Source organism: Salvia hispanica, chromosome 3 (genome assembly GCF_029641045.1).
Source record: "Salvia hispanica isolate PSC_SH4W2 chromosome 3, Shi_PSC_v1, whole genome shotgun sequence".
NCBI classification, from domain to species: domain Eukaryota; kingdom Viridiplantae; phylum Streptophyta; class Magnoliopsida; order Lamiales; family Lamiaceae; genus Salvia; species Salvia hispanica.
Genome location: NC_142694.1, coordinates 48,972,029 through 48,990,764, shown reverse-complemented (window position 1 = coordinate 48,990,764; position 18,736 = coordinate 48,972,029). Strand labels below are relative to the sequence as shown.

Sequence of the window (18,736 nt, the reverse complement as noted above, 5' to 3'; positions counted from 1 at the left end):
GATTCTAAAAACTATCAAGACTCGTGATTCGTAATAGGGTCAATGTGTAATCTACAATCTAAACATAAGTATAGTGATAATAGTGATTATTCTAGAAAAGCCCGAGTTACTATTGATTGAATTGAAAGGTTAATGCTCAAAATGGAATTTAACAGTGTAATCTACAATCTAGACATGAGTATATAAATTACTTCCTCCGTCCCGCTTTAGCAGTCACATTGACTTTTCTGCCCTCCTTTTTATAAAAATGATAAAAAATAGTTAAAGTAGAGAACTGGTAAAGTAAGTGAGACAATAATGTAGATAAGACTCTTCTCTATATTATTCTCTCTCTTAATTTACCATTTCTCCTCTCTAACTATTTTTTTATCATTTTTACAAAAAAGAGGGCAGAAAAGTCAATGGGACTACTAAAGTAGGACGGAGGGAATATAATAGTAGTATTAATTCTAGACAAGGAGTTACTATTGATTGAATTGAAGGGTTAATGACTTAATGCTCAAAATGGAATTTCCCTTCTTCAATTGATCCAATCCGAAATTTCTATCTTTATTTATTTATTTATTTATTTATGGCTATTTAGTAGTAATAAAATCCTTTAAAACATGTGGTTTAGATAATGCATAGTATGATTTATGTTGCAATACTTAGAATCTAATTATTAGTTTTCATGAATGCGATACTCGTAAGTTTATTTTAATGCTACTATATAAAAAGTGTTCAACTTGCGGATTCATATCGCAATATAATCCCCAACTTCTACTGCTTTAATATTGTTTTCTAAATTTCGTAAAAATGATTGGTACATAAGCTTGATGAGATTTTCTTTAGCTAGTTGTATATGAGATCCGAAAAAAACAAAAGTGTTAGGTATTGATTAGCCGAAGGCTTGATATAATCCAAGTATCTACAACAAGTCTTGGAGAGATCAACCCTCAGATTACAGATCTGATACAGAAAATATTAAAACTATAGCTGCAACCACGATTAGCTAACCTGAAACACTAAGTAAACGGTTAGTAATTTCAACAACAATAGAATGCAGTAGAATAGCAAAACAGAATCAAAAGATTGAGAAGAAAACAAAGTTTTGATGTGGCTCAAGTTGCACCACGTACAACTACACAGATCTATACATCCGGCCCTCAATCATCCAGCCATCTCCGATTTGCACCAAGGGAGAACACAGATCGACCACAGTCAATCAAGACAAGTCACACCGGAACCCTAGATCCACCACCACACATCCAACACTCAACCAAACCGATACACACCAGAACTCACTCTCGGAGGAGCCTCTTCAACCCAGAAACCAAACACCAGTCCAAGAAACAAGACTAGAAACCAGAGGTTTCCACAAGCAGCCTGATGAGTCTCGTTCTAGGCCTTGGTTACTGGTCAGTATAACGTGCTTTATTTATAATATGTGCAAAATAGTTGCTAAAGTGTGCAGGTTGCGGTACTAAATCAGGAGGAAAGGATCAGAAGGGAATGGCGTGAAAAAGCAACAAAAAGTGTGCAACTGGCCAGTATGAGCAGAAAAAGTGCAAATTGGCAATTATGGGCAGAAAAGGTGCAAACTGGCCAGAATGGATGCTACGGAACTGGACACGAGAAGGAAGGACTTGCTTGGAACAATCAACTACTAAAGAGGGGCAAAATTATCATTTCGCATGAAGAGGCAGCCCTAGAAATTAGAGCAAGCCACCCTATAAATAGGAGTTGAACATAAGGAGGAATTACTTTTTAACTCATCACTTTATCATCACTTTATCATCACTTTGGACTTATCACTTTTATCATCACTTTGAGAACACTTTTTGGGAAAATAGCTCCATTAGCTCTAAGTTCCACTCTCTAAATCCAACAGCCTGCCATGAAGATTCCGGCCACCAGCCGGCGGGGAGTCATCATGCCTGAATCATTCCAGCCACCGTAGTCCAGTTCCAGTTTCAGAAGAGGCCATCAGCCATTTACATGCTTTCTTTTAATGCTTTCTTAGCTTAAGAACTTGTTTTACTTGCATTTGTCTCGGATTTCAGTAGTTAAATCTATTTGAAGCATCTTTTGGTTTGAACGTTTGAATGAAGTTAAGTTTTTATGGTTTTATTTGAGTTTTAGCTTTGTTATTGCTTTAAATCTCTCTAGTTAGCTAGATCTGATAGTTTTATGTTGATTTCTGTTGTTTAAGTAATTGAATCTGCCTAGCTTTGTTAGATCTAGTTTTTCCTTAATGTTTACAAGTTTTAATATGGTTAAGTTTCTCAAAAATGCATGGAATTCGTTTATGCTTGTTTCTGTCACCCTGTCCTTTTGACCAGTATGCGTAAATCTCAGTTTTTCTTGCATTCGTTCTTGATTTCAAGTTAAATATTGCATTTACGAATTTTTGAGCTTGATCATTCATCAATGGAGTTTGTTAGATCTGGTTAGTTTAGCTTGGTGAAGAAGAAAATGTCACAATCAAAGATATGTTGCTTTAGTTACTTTTTTCTTTTGAACTTGCACTTTTTTCAGCTTTTCTGCAAACCCAGCAGCCAGTCTGCCAGCATGTTCTTTGTTCCCTTTACCTTTTGTCTAGCCATTTTTAGTAAGTTTCGTCTAGTAGCTTCTCATATGCATAACTAGGTGTCCAACTTTCACATTCACGTACACATCCAGTAGCATTAAGCATTTAGTTACCTACTGGTCAATATAGGTAGAGTCTCATTTTAATTTTACGCCTAGGTAGAACTCAACCCCAAAAGCGTGGTAGCTAACCAACCCTTCCAAAATGTCTTTGCAATTGCACTTCGCCTACATCCATCTCTGTGGGATCGACCCTTACTCCACTATACTAACCAGTAGAAGTGGGTTGAGGTATTTTTGTTGACAAGAGGTTTTAGGCACAGACCCAACGACACAGCTAGGTCTAGGCACCCTCCTGGCCAGTTGACACGCACACACAAGAGTCGCCGCCCTATAAAAACCTCGTCCGTCAAATGGCGCCGTTGCCGGGGATGGATGGCGTATCATGTGCTTTTGTTAAGAATTTTGGTGTAAATATTGTAAATAAACTTTTTTTTATTTTTTGTGTTCCGCAGTTTAAAGACACTGAGTCCAACTGGCTAAGGAGAGAAGGGGTAGATCCAGTCATCACTCATTCAGGATTAACCACTGCCTTGCATGTTGACTTGGATGCGAGCACTAAAGAAGATTGCCTTGCATGTGAACCGGATTCATTATCCACATCTGAAGAGGAGAAAGCCAACATGGTTGACGACCAGGAAGATGATCCTAAGATAGGCTCACTGTACGCCCACTTAATTGCTGAACCACTGCAAGCTATCGTCACGACCCTAGGACAAGAAGCTGTCTACGTGAAGCCCCACATTATGGCCGTCCTGCCTGTGTTCTTGGGGAGGTGTTGTGACAACCCTTATGAGTTTTTACATGAATTTTGCAAGATCTGCAAGGCACAAAAGCGGCCTGTGGGATCAAGCGAGGATGACTATAGGATGAAGGCCCTTCCCCTTGCTCTTAAAGGGGAGGCGAATACTTGGTTCATGAGGCTACCACCAAATTCTATCAGAACTTGGTCTGACTTCAAGATGAAACCTGACATCAATGTGCTTTGTCCTATCATGAAAGACATGATTTTTACACACTTGGATAGCTGACTGGCTGTCAGAGTATACAACAATGGGCTGCTTGAGGAACCTCAGTTCACTCACAACCCGTTTCAACCAGAGGGCCTCTTTCATTGTCTCAGTGATAGCAATGTATTCTGACTCAGTAGTTGAGAGAGCCACAATGTGTTGTAATTGTGACTTCCAACTCACACAGGAACCTCCAACAGTGAAGACATAGGAAGTGGTTGATTTCCTTTTGTCCCTATCATTAGCATAATTTGAGTCTACAAAACCACACAGGTTAGTAACATCTGAACACTTAGAAAAATGTAAACCATAGTGAGCAGTATGCTTAAGGTACCTGAGAAGCCATTTCAAAGCTTCCCATTGAGGAGGTCCAGGATTGGACATGTATCTAGATAGACAGGAAATAGAGTAGGCTATATCTGGCCTTGTACCCACCATCAGATACATAACTGAACCAATGGCATTGGAGTATGGAACTTTCTTCATTTTCAGAACCTCATCCTCATTCTTAGGACACTGATCTTTGCTAAGAACAAAATGAGCTGCCAAGGGAACAGTACATGGCTTAGCATCAGCCATACTGAACTTGCTTAATATTTTCTTCACATAAGACTTCTGGTGTAAGGTCATCTGGGAGTTCTTTCTGTCCCTGATAATATCAATCCCCAAATCTTTTGTGCATCTCCTAAGTCCTTCATGTCAAAATTGGAACATAGCATATCCTGCACATCTTTAACAGCATTAGGACTAGGACTCATAATAAGCATGTCATCTACATATAGTAAGAGAAAGGTAGGAACAGAGTTGAGATTTTTATAGTATAAACAGTGATCAAAGGCACTTCTCATGAACCCAGAAGCTTGCATGCATTGATCAAACTTGATGTTCCATCTCCTTGGTGACTGCTTCAAACCATAGAGAGCTTTCTTTAACAGGCAGACATGGTTAGGGAATTTAGGATCTACAAATCCCTCAGGTTGCCTCATGTATATAGGCTTGTCAAGATCATCATGTAGAAAGGTTGTCTTAACATCCATTTGCTTCAGTTCCAGTTAAAAATGGCACATAAAGCAAGTAACAACCGCACTGTTGTAAACTTTACAACAGGTGCAAAGATCTCAGTGTAGTCCACCCCCTCTTGTTGAGTGAATCCCTTAGCTACAAGTCTTGCCTTGTATCTAGGACCACTAACTTCCTGCTTCAGCTTAAATAACCACCTACACTCAACAATAGTACAGTTAGTAGGTTCAGGAACAAGAATCCAAGTTTTATTTTGAACTAAAGACTTAACTTCTTCTTCCATGGCCATAAGCCATTTGGGGTAGAACATGGATTTGAGAGCTTGCTTATATGACTGAGGCTCATCCCCATCAGCCTCATGTACATTAAAGGCCAAAGCTACGAGGTTCATTTCATCAGCAAATCTCCTTGGCTGATGGATAGTCCTTCTTGTCCTGTCCCTGCACAACACATAATCAGTTAGATCACTATTTGAATCTACATCCTGATTATTAATAACTGAAACTTCTTCCCTATTTGGAGAATTTGGAGTTGCTTCAGCTTCAACTTCTTGTCTGGGAACATATTCCTGGATTTGAGGTTCCCCCACCTCATTTGGAGCAAACTCCACCTCATTTGGAGTAACCTCAGTAGTCATAGGAGTGACAGACTCAGAGAGACAAGGGAACTCAGACTCATTGAAGATAACATCCCTGCAAGTAGCAACCCTGAAACCAGACTCATCTCTGAGCCACACTCTATACCCTTTAACACCCTCAGGGTATCCCAAGAAAACACACTTCCTAGACCTAGGCTCAAGCGTATCAGTCTTTTGGTGTAAAAAAGCACTACAACCAAAAACTCTAATGTGTGTGAGGCTGACATTTTTACCAGAGAACACAGACTCAGGGCACTTGCCCTTTAGGGGAACAGAGGGAGACCTATTAACTAAGTAAGCTGCAGTGTTTAAGGCTTCCCCCCAGAACTTTTTAGATAGGCCACTCAGGGTTAGGAGGCACCTCACTCTTTCTAGTAAGGTCCTATTCATCCTCTCTGCCACCCCATTCTGCTGGGGTGTGTAAGGAACAGTCTTGTGTCTTCTGATACCTGCATTCACACACAATTCATCAATCTGAGAGTTACAAAATTCTAAACCATTGTCAGTTCTTAGAGTCCCAATTCTCTTTCCAGTTTGGTTTTCTACAAGCTTCTTCCAATCCTGAAACTTAGCAAACACATCAGACTTGTGTTTCAACAAGAAAACCCAAACTTTCCTGGAGAAATCATCCACAATAGATAGGAAATAAGAGTAGCCTCCATGTGTAGTAACTGAGGAAGGACCCCAGACATCAGCATGTAAACATTCAAGCACATTTGTACTGGAACAAGTAGGCACAGAAACAGGGAAAGAAACTTTATGTTGCTTCCCCTTTATACAAGTATCACAGAAGGGAAGAGGCAAGTTAACATCATCATCCAGCAAATAACCATGCTTATGAAGAATATGCATGCCTTTTTCACTCATATGTCCTAATCTATTGTGCCATAAAACAGTATTATTTACTTTCACAGTATGAGCAACAGAAATATCACATAAGGGTTGGGCAGTGCAAACATATAGATTATACTTTTTCTCAGCTTTGAACATGCACAAAGAGCCCTTAAAGATTTTCATCATCCCATTGCCCCATCTACCTTCTAGCCCTTCAGCCTCAAGGGAAGCACAAGAAAGCAGATTATAATGCAGGCTATGCACATATTTCACATTTTTCAAAGTGAACTTACAACCAGAATTAAACCTGAGGCAAATTGTACCAATGCCTTCAATCCTGCACTATTTTTTATTGGCCATAGAAACAAAACCATTAGTAACAGGGGTTAATTCGGAAAAGATATCTTTGAAAGGGAAAATATGATAAGTACAGCCTGAGTCTACCAACCACTCAGACTTATTAAACTCTTTACTAAGAGAGGCATTCACAGAGATAACATCAGTTAGCATGAAGCAAGTTCCTTCATCATCAGACTTGACCAAATTTGCAATCTGATCAGGATCATCCTTCTTATTTTTCTTAAGTGGACATTCCCTGCTATAATGGCCAAGTTCATTACACTTATAACATCTCCTAGACTTTTTAGGGTCTTGAGAGGAGGATCTGGACTTATTTCTGTGATGCTTTTTGTTTCCTTTCTCAGAGGGCTTGCCATTAGCCTGCTTGTCCTTTCCTCTGGTGTTAGATCTGCCTCTGACCTGCAAGGCTTTATCCAGAACAGCCTTGGAGTCATTCTTCTCTTTTAGTTCCAACTCTTTGGATTTTAAGGAGCTCACAATCAGATCCAGGGAGGCTGTATCCCTCCCATATTTAATAGCTGCCTTAACATCACTATAAGATTCAGGAATAGAGTTCATGAGAGCAATAGAGGTATAATCATCAATATTCTTGTCTCCAGACCTTTTAATATCAAGCACAAGCTTAGAGAAACAATCAATATTCTCATCAATATCCTTAGACATATCTAACTTGAATTTGAACAGTTTCTCAAGCAAATACATACGGTTGGACAAAGAAGTTTCAGTATACAAATCATCAAGCTTGTCCCATAAATCCTTGGCAGAGTCAATAACACCAACTTTCCTCATCACAGAGTCACTTAAGCTCAAGACAATAGTAGAGCAAGCCAACTCATTCATTTCTGCCTTAGTGGAATCAGTATCAGTATCAGAATAGTTAAGATCAATAGCTTTATACACTTTCTGTTGAATTAAAACACACTTAAGTTTCTGTTTCCAGATGCTGAAATCACCCTTTCCATTGAAAGGAGTGAGTCCAAAGGGAAGGTTTGACATGTTGAAAAAGAACCAGGGGCTAACAAGCACAAAGCACAGAAGCACAGAGGAGAACACAACAAAACCACAAACCAAAGATGGCCAACAGGAAACAGAAACAAGAACTTGAGCTTAATCTAGGAGTGATTCTGACAGAACAAGGTACTACAAGTTGTCAAGAACAACAGAGCATCCAATCCCCAGGATTTCCCAGTTCGCAAACACTTAATGTTTTGAGGGCGCAGGGGGTCACTGAGGCAGACTTAAGCTCTATTGCAACCACACAGTTTTACAGACCACTTGAGATAGCCTTAGGCAAAATCACCACCCACAATTAAATCCAAGAAACCACAGAAATAAGGAAGCACGGCGGAAAAACGAAGAGAAAACCAGGAAAAACACAGAACACCAAAGAAGAAGGGGTTCAGAAAACAATACCACACAAGAGACCGAAGGATCTCTTGAATTACCAGATATCCACGATAGGTGCGAGGCTATGTGAATACCAAAGCCTTGACTGATCCTAACGTGGCTCTGATACCACTGTTAGGTATTGATCAGCCGAAGGCTTGATATAATCCAAGTATCTACAACAAGTCCTGAGGAGATCAACCCTCAGATTACAGATCTGATACAGAAAATACTAAAACTATAGCTGCAACCACGATAGCTAACCTGAAACACTAAGTAAACGGTTAGTAATTTCAACAACAATAGAATGCAGTAGAATAGCAAAACAGAATCAAAAGATTAAGAAGAAAACAAAGTTTTGATGTGGCTCAAGTTGCACCACGTACAACTACACAGATCTATACATCCGGCCCTCAATCATCCAGCCATCTCCGATTTACACCAAGGGAGAACACAGATCGACCGCAGTCAATCAAGACAAGTCACACCGGAACCCTAGATCCACCACCACACATCCAACACTCAACCAAACCGATACACACCAGAACTCACTCTCGGAGGAGCCTCTTCAACCCAGAAACCAAACACCAGTCCAAGAAACAAGACTAGAAACCAGAGGTTTCCACAAGCAGCCTAACACCAGCTCACACCTTACACTCACACTAGAGATGAAGGAAGAGATGAGAACTCTCAAGATTACACAGAGAGAAGGCAGTCACAATCTTAGGGAAAAAACCCTAGATTGAAGGAGAGAGGAAGCAGTGAGAGAGAGAGAGATCGAAGAGTGAGTAAGGCGGTTTGATTCCGGATAGCATAAGAGAGAGAGAGAGAGAGAGAGAGAGAGAGAGAGAGAGAGAGAGAGAGAGAGAGAGAGAGAGAGAGAGAGAGAGAGAGAGAGAGAGAGAGAGAGAGAGAGAGAGAGAGAGAGCACCCACTCACACACTGACATGTAGCTAGGGTTACAAGCTGGGCCAGAAGAAGCTGAGCAGTGGATATTGGGCCCAGGACTAATTCTTGGGCCTCCTGCATAAGGGCCACAATCTCACAAAAAGTAATGTAAAATTTAAATTCTCATCAAATATATAAGAAATTTATTTTAGTACATAAATAAGATGCATTATAAATCAACATGAAAATTAAATAAAGCCTAAAGCAAATTCTTTACAATGAAAAAGTCACATAAAGCATTAGGAAAACCACTCATTATTTAAGTAAGAAAGAAAAGTGATATTAACCATAGTATTTTAAAAACAGTTAACGCATACGATACTACGAAATAAATAAAATTTGACTATTACTTTCCTATAAGAATCGAAATATACTTTGACGGGACTTTACACAACGCCATGATTCTACTTTTCCTTACTACACAAACTCAAATTTAAGTATGGTTAGAAAATAGAAATGTTGATCACTAATGTGAATCATGCATGACATTAATAGAGTCATAGTAACATACGGCGAATATCTAATAAAAATATGTAATCTACATTAATATATGTCACATGTAATCTACTCTGCATAAATACACATTTGAGTTTTTTTGGTCATAAGTCAATATTTTCATTAGGGCTAAAAAAAAGAGTCAACATTTTCATTATTGCCCTTAATTGCAAATACAAATTACCATATTTTTTCAACAGTTTATACATATTCAACCTAATTAATGTAACTTGATAAGATCAACAATTAAGTAAATACATATCCAACCTAACCAAAGTGATTTATTAAGACCAACAATTAAGTAAATGGATATTCAACCTAGTTAAAGTTATTAAGATTGAGAGGAACTAAATAAATATATATGTCTATTCAAACTATTTGAAACTAATGTTGCAGTACAAAATTCATAACCTATTGTTTCGTGCTTTAGTTTGATGTTTGTTTTAATTTCTCAGTGATAAATAAGGTTAAACATTATACTCTCTCTCCGTATCAAATTATTTGAGATAATTCTTTAGGACAAAGGGATTAAAGTAAGAGAGTGAAAGAGAGTTATATTTTTGTAAAAATAATACTACTAACTCAATTGATCTTGGATACTTGGAAGAGGAATGCAATCAGTTAACATGAGATGCATGAAGTATTAAATAAGAATATTTTATTTGCATTGTTGAGTTTAAGAATGTTTTACATATAAAGTTGACCCGAAAGGGAACACATTGCTCTATTCAATTAACAAAATATGGTGCTTGAAAAATCCCAATGGGCTTAGTAACTAAAGACACTGATTAAAGACACAATAATCTTAATTAGCCCAATTAACCCAGAAATAGTAAGCTAAATAAAAGAAATTTGATTTCTAGAAGTAACACATTGTTTACTCAAATTTGTTCACATTAATTTTTTGAAGCATTATATTTATAATTATAAATCACTTTCTTAGTTATAATTAAAGAGAACTGCAATTTTAGTAATACATACTCGTATAATTATTTATAGAAAACTTGGCATGTTCATGGATGAGAGAAATTGAATTGGAATTTAGTTGTGACAAACTGGAAACTAAAGGTAGTTGTGAGCTTCAATTTTTCACGCTTTGTTTACTCGATAAATCTCTTACACAATCATCTTCCACCATTTTTTAAATCATCTTGTTAAGGAAAATATACAAATCCACCATCAACTCTCATCACTCAACCACACACTTTGGACATCTATGCACTTTTTAATATATAGAGAAAGACTAGGGTGGATTTGAATTGATTGCTATGTTATGATTATACATGTTGAACTTCTGTCACAATGATTTTCAAATGCAATTATTCCCTCCGTTCCATAGTAGTGGAGTCATTTTGTCATTTTGGTAAATTTCATAGTAGTGAAACTATTTCCTCAACACATTTTTTCTCACTTACTTTACTCACTTTTACTTTATTCTCTCTTCATCTCTCTTCCTTTCTTAATCTTCGTGCTGAAAAGAAATATCTCCGCTGCCATGGAATGGAGGAAGTATTTACTTATGTACAAATAGTAAAGCGTACGTTCACACATCTATAACGAACACAAGCAATTTAAGCATATATAGATTGCAATTTCAAGAAAAGAAAAATTATTAGTTTTTGGCAAATATGTAACTTAATAACAATGTCGTCGTTGTTTTATAAAAAGCCTAGTATAGTGACTCAAAGAAAGTTATATTCTTGTTTTACCATAGTTTGATTTGATAGAAGTAAAAAATAAATTAAATTAAACTAAACCCGGCCACTTAAAACCAATCATTTTCGGAAATACTTCTGCCAATAAATTAGAGTAGTATAATTTTCTAAGCAACACTGCTTTTCTAGAAAATCATGCCAAATAATTCCATAGTTCTATCTTTTGCACGCAAAAAGGGGGGCTAACATGATTAATTGGCATCATTATTTTCCATTCTGTTACTTTACCATTTTCTTTATCATGAAAAGCCTCGCACTTTGCAATATTTATTCCATTTTTGATTTATGTAATTTAATGTTTTTTAAATATTTTATTAATATTAATGGTATAGATAAAATATGCATGTACACTTCGATTTCAACTGTGTATTCTAGGCATACTTTTTCTATCTTGTTGCTTTGTTGGCTATTTTATAGGATGAATTTCGGGAATATTTTTTCTTATAATATAAGTACATATATATTTCAAAATTATGTTGTTTTGGCTATTATTTTGGTTTCTGTTTTTTTTTTTTTTTTTTTTTTTTTTTGTTTTTGTACAAAAATACTCCTATTGGTTCAATTTTATAGTGGGAAAGTGATCTATTTACCAACTTTTTTAGCTTTAAATTCCAACAGATTTAATTTTTCGACTTGATAATAAAATTGTAGCAGCCAGTACTATATAAAATAACTTTATATTTTGTAAAAAAATTTTGGCATTTTTTATTTGAAAAATCAAGTACTGGGTTTTCACGGGTGGATGAACGAAACATGATTTTGGAAAACATTCAATAATAGACGATGATGATAAATTTTATCGGGACTGTTCTAATAATGTAATTAGATTTGATGGTAATCCATATGTTAATAATGTTTACATTTTAAGCGAATTTAATTACTATTCCACTAATTAGAGACGAATTCCCTGAAGCTTCAATATTTTAGCAGTCGAAATTGACTTAATTAGTGTATTCGTCTCTAATTTGACTCTTGATAACAGTTTATTCAGAGTTGGAGCAAATTAGATTTTATTTTATTAAATTTTTTTTGGAGCAAATTAGATTGTCACAGGTTTAATTGCTAGCTAGTTGCTCTCTAACGACCTTCATCCAGAAGGAAATTCAATTCATTGTACATCTAAAAAATCAATTGATGTACTCTAAAAAATTAATTAATTGACTTGATTCTACTTATCAAATAATTTAACATGTCATAATTAGTGCAGAATATTAAAAAAAATCAGGTTATCGGCAGAATGAAATCGATTTCAGATTGTCTAAATCTGATTTTGGGCTCCACTTTGAAGTAGTCTTTATCAACAATATGCTTATTTTTTCCACTTTACTGGAAACGTCTAATTTCACAAACTACATAATTATGTGAGCGCAAAACTTAAAAAAAAAAAAAGAGTTACGTCCATACCTAAAAGAATAATCTTATTTCCGTTGAGTAGAAAAATCGGCAGTAATTCTTTGTAAGAATCTTCAAGAACTGAAGAAGAAATTTCTTGTTAAGAATCTGATTCCTACTTAAGAAGCTTAGTCCCATAAACAATTTAATTGGTATTTGAGTGATAGGACTCCCTCGTCCCTAGAACATTTAGTTGAGTACGAGTTTTAATACATAATTGGTAAAGTAAGAAAAAGATATAGAGAGGTAGTGAAAACAGTATTAGTCGAGGGTGGAGTCCACATTATTAATAATGTAACTGAATTCCTAAAATTAGAAAGTTGATAGATGGACTAAAAAAGAAAATAGTTTATAGCTACTGTTTAAGGATGAATGGAGTATTATTTAAGAGTGCATTTATTTAAAGAACATGAGAGTGTGATTAAAAGTAGCAAATAGTCACATAACCTAACTCGTAACAAAATTATTGAAATTTTGAGCCAATAACGTTAGCTATAAAGTCATGGCCGGTCCATTTTCAACATGAACGATAGCCTACCTAAACTTTCTCTTCAAAACAATAAAATCTCAAAAAAACTTCTTTTCCTTAACCTAGTTATTAAATTTATATACAAACCATATCGAGCAAATTATACTTTTATCTCAAGAAAAGTAATTGTTGTATCAACCATCTCATAAATAAAAAATTAATAAATTATTTCTCTTATATTAGAACTCGAGAAATTGATATCACTAAAGTAGCCGTTAAACTGAAAAGGTAGTGGGCCACCGACTCGTGGGTCGGTGAAAACCGAAACCCAGCCTGTTGTGGCCCAATCTCCACTCAATTTCAATTACTTCCTCCGTCATCAAGAAGTGATCCCATTTTTTTCATCGGGTGCATGTACAGATCAAAGATCTTGAGCAACCGACCCGGCACAACAGTTCAAAAGATAAAGAAATATCGTTAATTTCTTCATGCTTGTTCCAAGAAGTTATATTTTTTTGGTAACACAAGTTTTAAAAAATGTTAAAACAATGGATGGAAAAAAACTAGTTGAATATAGATTCCACTTATATATACTCTTTCCGTCCCAAGTAAGATGACATCTTCCTTGTACGGCACGTGACTTTATTTTATGTGTTAAAGTGGAGAAAATAAAGTAAGAGCAATAGAATAAAATAGAGATAAAAGTATTTTTATTTTTAGTAATGACTCATTTTGATTGAGACAAATAAAAAAGGAAAGTGGATAGTATTAATTTTCAATAAAAGGTGGGTGAAATGAGTTAGTAGAATTAGTAAAATTAATCACTTTTTATTCCCACTAATCACTTAGTAAGCTCATCTCTTCCATAAATACCCACTGCACTCCACGATCTCTCTCTACGCATTTTTCTCTCTCCACAAATGGCGAAGGAGGTGTCGGACGGTGGCGCCAAGGACTACCACGATCCGCCTCCTGCCCCGCTGATGGACGCGGAGGAGCTCACCAAATGGTCTTTCTACAGAGCTCTAATCGCCGAGTTCATCGCAACTCTGCTCTTCCTCTACATCACTGTGCTCACTGTCATCGCCTACAAAAGCCAGTCCGCGACCGACCAGTGCGGCGGGGTCGGCATTCTCGGCATCGCATGGGCCTTCGGTGGCATGATTTTCATCCTCGTCTACTGCACCGCCGGAATCTCCGGTCAGTAGCTTCTTTTCATTTTTTTATAACCATTTCTTTTTTCGTTTTATTAACGTTATATTTGTTGGGTTACAAACTCATCCCGTATCAGTTGGAAGATGTATACAAGTGTTGTTATTTGTAACTCCGATTAGTTTGAGGCTTTTTTAGGAGTGAATCAGACTAATGTCGACGGTCCTATCAATATTGGTGTTGTTGTTGCAGGGGGTCACATTAACCCGGCTGTGACATTCGGGCTTCTGTTGGCCCGAAAAGTGTCGTTGGTTCGGGCCGTGATGTACATGGTGGCTCAATGTTTGGGTGCAATTTGTGGAGTGGGGCTGGTCAAGGCCTTCCAAAGCTCCTACTACAAGAAGCACGGCGGCGGTGCCAACGAGCTCAGCCTCGGATACACCACCGGAGTGGGGCTCGGAGCCGAGATCATCGGCACCTTCGTTCTCGTCTACACCGTCTTCTCCGCCACCGATCCCAAGAGAAGCGCTAGAGACTCACATATTCCGGTTAGTCTCAATTTCCTCACTTAGAAGACTAAAGTTAGATATAAATGACATTGTTTGTTATGCATACTTATTTTTATACTTTATTGAATGTTGCCTACCTTTTTGGTAGCTAAATCCAACCTTTTCTAATGTGTATCCGAGTCAGCATATGTTGTGCAGTTACAAAGTCATGTGGTGGTCACAATTTAAAGAAATCTATGTCTATAAATAGGATTTGGAATTAATTTATAAGTATAACCAATTAGGCAATGGAAAAGATTCCCCCACCTATTACTATAATACTGGATATAATACTGGATACTATCTCTGTCTACGAAAAATAGTTCTAATTAAATTTATCGGACATTAGGTGTTGGCGCCTCTTCCAATTGGATTTGCGGTGTTCATGGTGCATCTCGCCACGATCCCGATCACCGGCACCGGCATCAACCCGGCTAGAAGTCTAGGAGCTGCAGTGATTTACAATCAGGACAAGGCTTGGGATGATCAAGTAACTAATTCTCATCTTCAATTCCAAATATATATAGCTAATTCTTGAATATATTTTTTTTGTATTGATTTTTGTTACTACTATTGTATTTTGCAGTGGATATTTTGGGTGGGACCCTTTATTGGTGCAGCCATTGCAGCATTCTACCATCAATTCATATTGAGGGCAGGAGCAGCTAAGGCCCTTGGCTCATTCAGGAGCAATGCTTCCCACCATGTTTGATTTTCTATGATGAATTTCTCACCAAAAAAGAAAGTGATAATTGTGTAATCTTTTTTATTTTATCGGGCAGCAAATGGAACAAGAAAAATATTTTATCGTTTTCATGTGAATTTATGCTAGTTTTGAGTTACTCATTTAGCCTGATGTTATGAACGTTAACTTCTAATAGCCTTTCCCTAAATAAGTGATATATATTGACGTAATTGCACCAACTTATATATAAATTTGCGGATAAATGATAGATTTTGTCTCCTTATTATATCGTTTACTAGAAAATGTATCACCATTTAGATAATTACAACAATTTAAACATATTGTTTCGTTATTTATAACAAAATATATATCATGCGATGCAATAATCGAAATTACATATCAATTGGGTAATTGAGGTGTAAGTTTATTCATCACATCGATATTCTAATTACCAGATAAGTGTTAGTAAATGCTAATTACCTAAACGAATATATATTTTATACGTCACAATCAATGAAACAAAATTCACCCGATATTCAAAATTAAAATGATATTATATTAAACATAAAAAACTTAATGAAGACAAAAAAATCAGTCACTCAAGTGCATTGAATTTTATTTCCGATCCACACAATATACATGGTGTGGTTAATATCAAATAATACAAGCTTTATTCATGATTTGAAATCCGTGATTATATTTTACGCCTTCTTCCTACATTTTCGCTCTTTTAATTTAGACAGCATATTTATATTTTACGCCTTCTTCCTATACTTACGCTCTTTTATGTCTGACTGAGATAACATATTTATCTTACCAAGATATAAGTATCTTTTAATAATGGAACTATTATATTTTAGACAGCATTTTTATTTTATTTTATTTCTTCAACTCCCATGCAATTTACCCACTTCGATGAAGTACTTGTACTCTGTCTTTACTTATAATAATTCTAATCATATGTTAGCTTTACCACAAAACGGCATATAATTTACTCACTAAACCATACAGGCTAAGATTATAAGTACAAGATCCAATGTGTAATTTACAAACACATTTTCAAAACAATTATACGATAAAAGATCACTAGATTTATAGGTAGAGATAATATATATAGTTTTCAGTTTTCACCACCATCATGCTGTTATTTTATAGCTTGTCGATAGCAGTGTTATCAAATAGCGGATATGGCAGCGCCATGGCGCTATAGCATAGCGTTTAGTGGTGGAAACGCCATAGCACCATAACATTGCCATAGCACCGCCATATCCGCCATTTGACAACATTGGTCCATAGTTAAATTAAACTTAATCTGAAATCTCTTACTAACACCATATAGTCAAAATAAATTTGAATTTAATATGAACGCATTAAATTTAACTAATATGCTTATTAGTTATTAATCCTTTCCTTTCACATCCCACTCAAACTAACACATCGAGCCCTATTCTAAAATATAGGGCTTAAATTGACCTGGGCATAGGGATTATATCGGCCCCTACCTATCGCTCTATTTTTCTCTGAAAATGGAACTTATAGAGGCTTCACTACAAATTTTGTAACGTCAAACTTTTTTTGTGAAAATTACAAAAATAAATAGAAAGAAAATTACAACAAATTTCTATTCGAATAGCTTGTACCCACTCCTTCATACGTTCCATAATAATATACCACAACTATATTTGAAATCCCCCAAAAAATAACATTTTTTCTACATAGTGGACCGTGGGGTGTGTTATATTGCTAACTCACCCCTAAATTGCTAACTACAACTAAATAATAGACATTGGATCATGAAATCAAGGGACAAGAATTAACCATCCATGAGTATCAATACAATACACAAAAAATGCCAATTAGGGGTATTAATGTAAATTGACCAAAAGTTAGTTATAACTAACTTTAAAAAAATATCCAAAAACTTTTAATGATTATAACTATCTCAATTTAAATTATTTTTTTACATAACTTATATCAATATTTGAAAAAAAATTCTCTAATTTTCGTAATTTTCAAAAGCAGCATAATGTCAATGTAGCTATCATAATATGTCAATATAAAATATATATAATGTCAATGCTAAATTGTTTTGATATGTTTAATACACTATATTGACATTTTGATCCAAAACCCTAATTTTGATAGTTTTCTTATCTTTTTAAATTTAAATAATATTAAAACAAATTTACACATAGCGATTTATAGACCACTAGATCTCTACAAATCTTATGGTTTAAATTAGTTGTAGTTAGCAATTAAAGGTTGAGTTACAAATGATCACTCCCCTAGTGGACCGTTTTCTTAAGTTCTATGCGAATCAAATGTGGGGGAGTGATCAATTGCTAAATTATTCCTTAGTTGCTAACTACAATTAATTTAAGACCATAGACATTAAGAAATCTAATGGTCCATAATTTGTCATGTGCAATTTCATTTTTTATATTTAATATTAAAAAAATAAGATTACCTATCACATTTAGGGTTTTGAATCGTAATGTCAATTTAGTGTATTAAAGATATCAACACAATGCATTGAATATGTAAACACAATTTAATATTAACATTGTACACATATTATGCTGACATATCATGTGATCTATATTGATATTAGGTTGTTTGTCGAAAATTTGAAAATTTACAAATTTTTTTAAAAATTTTGACGTCGGAACATATGCATGTAAGTGTTGGGGAATTGGCACAGCGGAAATTGCAAATAAAATAAATCCACATAAGAATCTATTTAGGTGATTATGTGGACCGGTTCAGTTTCATGCATGAACATATAGAGACATATTATTGTACAATTAATCACATAACTTACAATTAAATTATGTCGTTGAATACTTACAATAATGATTCTCCTAAGAATCGAAGTGGCTTGCTACTTCTCCACGGTAGATCTTGGAACTAGAACACGATTGCAAGACCAAGGATCTTCTACCTTGTGGAAGGAATCTCTTTGAAATGTAGGGATCTCGAAGGAGAAGAAAAGAATGCCAAGAACACACAAAGTGCAATTTTCGACTTCCCTATAGAGAGAGGGGGCTGAAAATTTGATGTGTGGAGGCTAGGGTTTCACACTTGTGATGTGTGTGTTTGTCATGCCTCCTTCATCCCTTTATATAGAGTTTTGTGTGGGCTAGGTTAGGGATCTATGGGGCTTGGATTGGGACTCCCCATTGGACCTTCTTTACTAATTAAATTATAACTCATAATTCAATATAAGGCCAATGGAATATTTCTTGTGCCACTATCGAAGAAATATTGACCGCCCATCCAATCCGGGTTAACCTCTTTAATATATTATTTCACGTATCTAAGACTTTCTATATCCATTAGTTAATTTGTAGTCTGTTATGGACTTTAAATTAATCAATATCTTTTATTTCCAAGAGTTGTCTAGTACGAGAAGTATATTAAAATATACTCCCTCCGTCCCAAAAAAGTTGAGTCGTAT

General features: G+C 35.7%; 2 protein-coding genes across 2 annotated transcripts; both read left to right on the top strand.

Annotated features, from left to right (window-relative positions):
- Positions 1 to 2,981: 2,981 nt before the first annotated feature.
- LOC148931014 (uncharacterized) lies at positions 2,982 to 3,659 on the top strand. The gene is made up of 2 exons (XM_089066684.1): positions 2,982 to 3,008; positions 3,084 to 3,659. The coding sequence occupies exons 1-2, from the start codon at positions 2,982 to 2,984 to the stop codon at positions 3,657 to 3,659; spliced, it is 603 nt and encodes a 200-aa protein (XP_088922810.1).
- A 10,122-nt stretch (positions 3,660 to 13,781) lies between these two features.
- LOC125215625 (putative aquaporin PIP2-2) lies at positions 13,782 to 15,444 on the top strand. Its single transcript, XM_048117093.2, has 4 exons — positions 13,782 to 14,094; positions 14,299 to 14,594; positions 14,944 to 15,084; positions 15,181 to 15,444. Exons 1-4 carry the CDS (start codon positions 13,815 to 13,817, stop codon positions 15,304 to 15,306), a joined length of 843 nt encoding a protein of 280 aa, XP_047973050.1. The 5' UTR covers positions 13,782 to 13,814; the 3' UTR covers positions 15,307 to 15,444.
- The last annotated feature ends 3,292 nt before the right edge of the window (positions 15,445 to 18,736 follow it).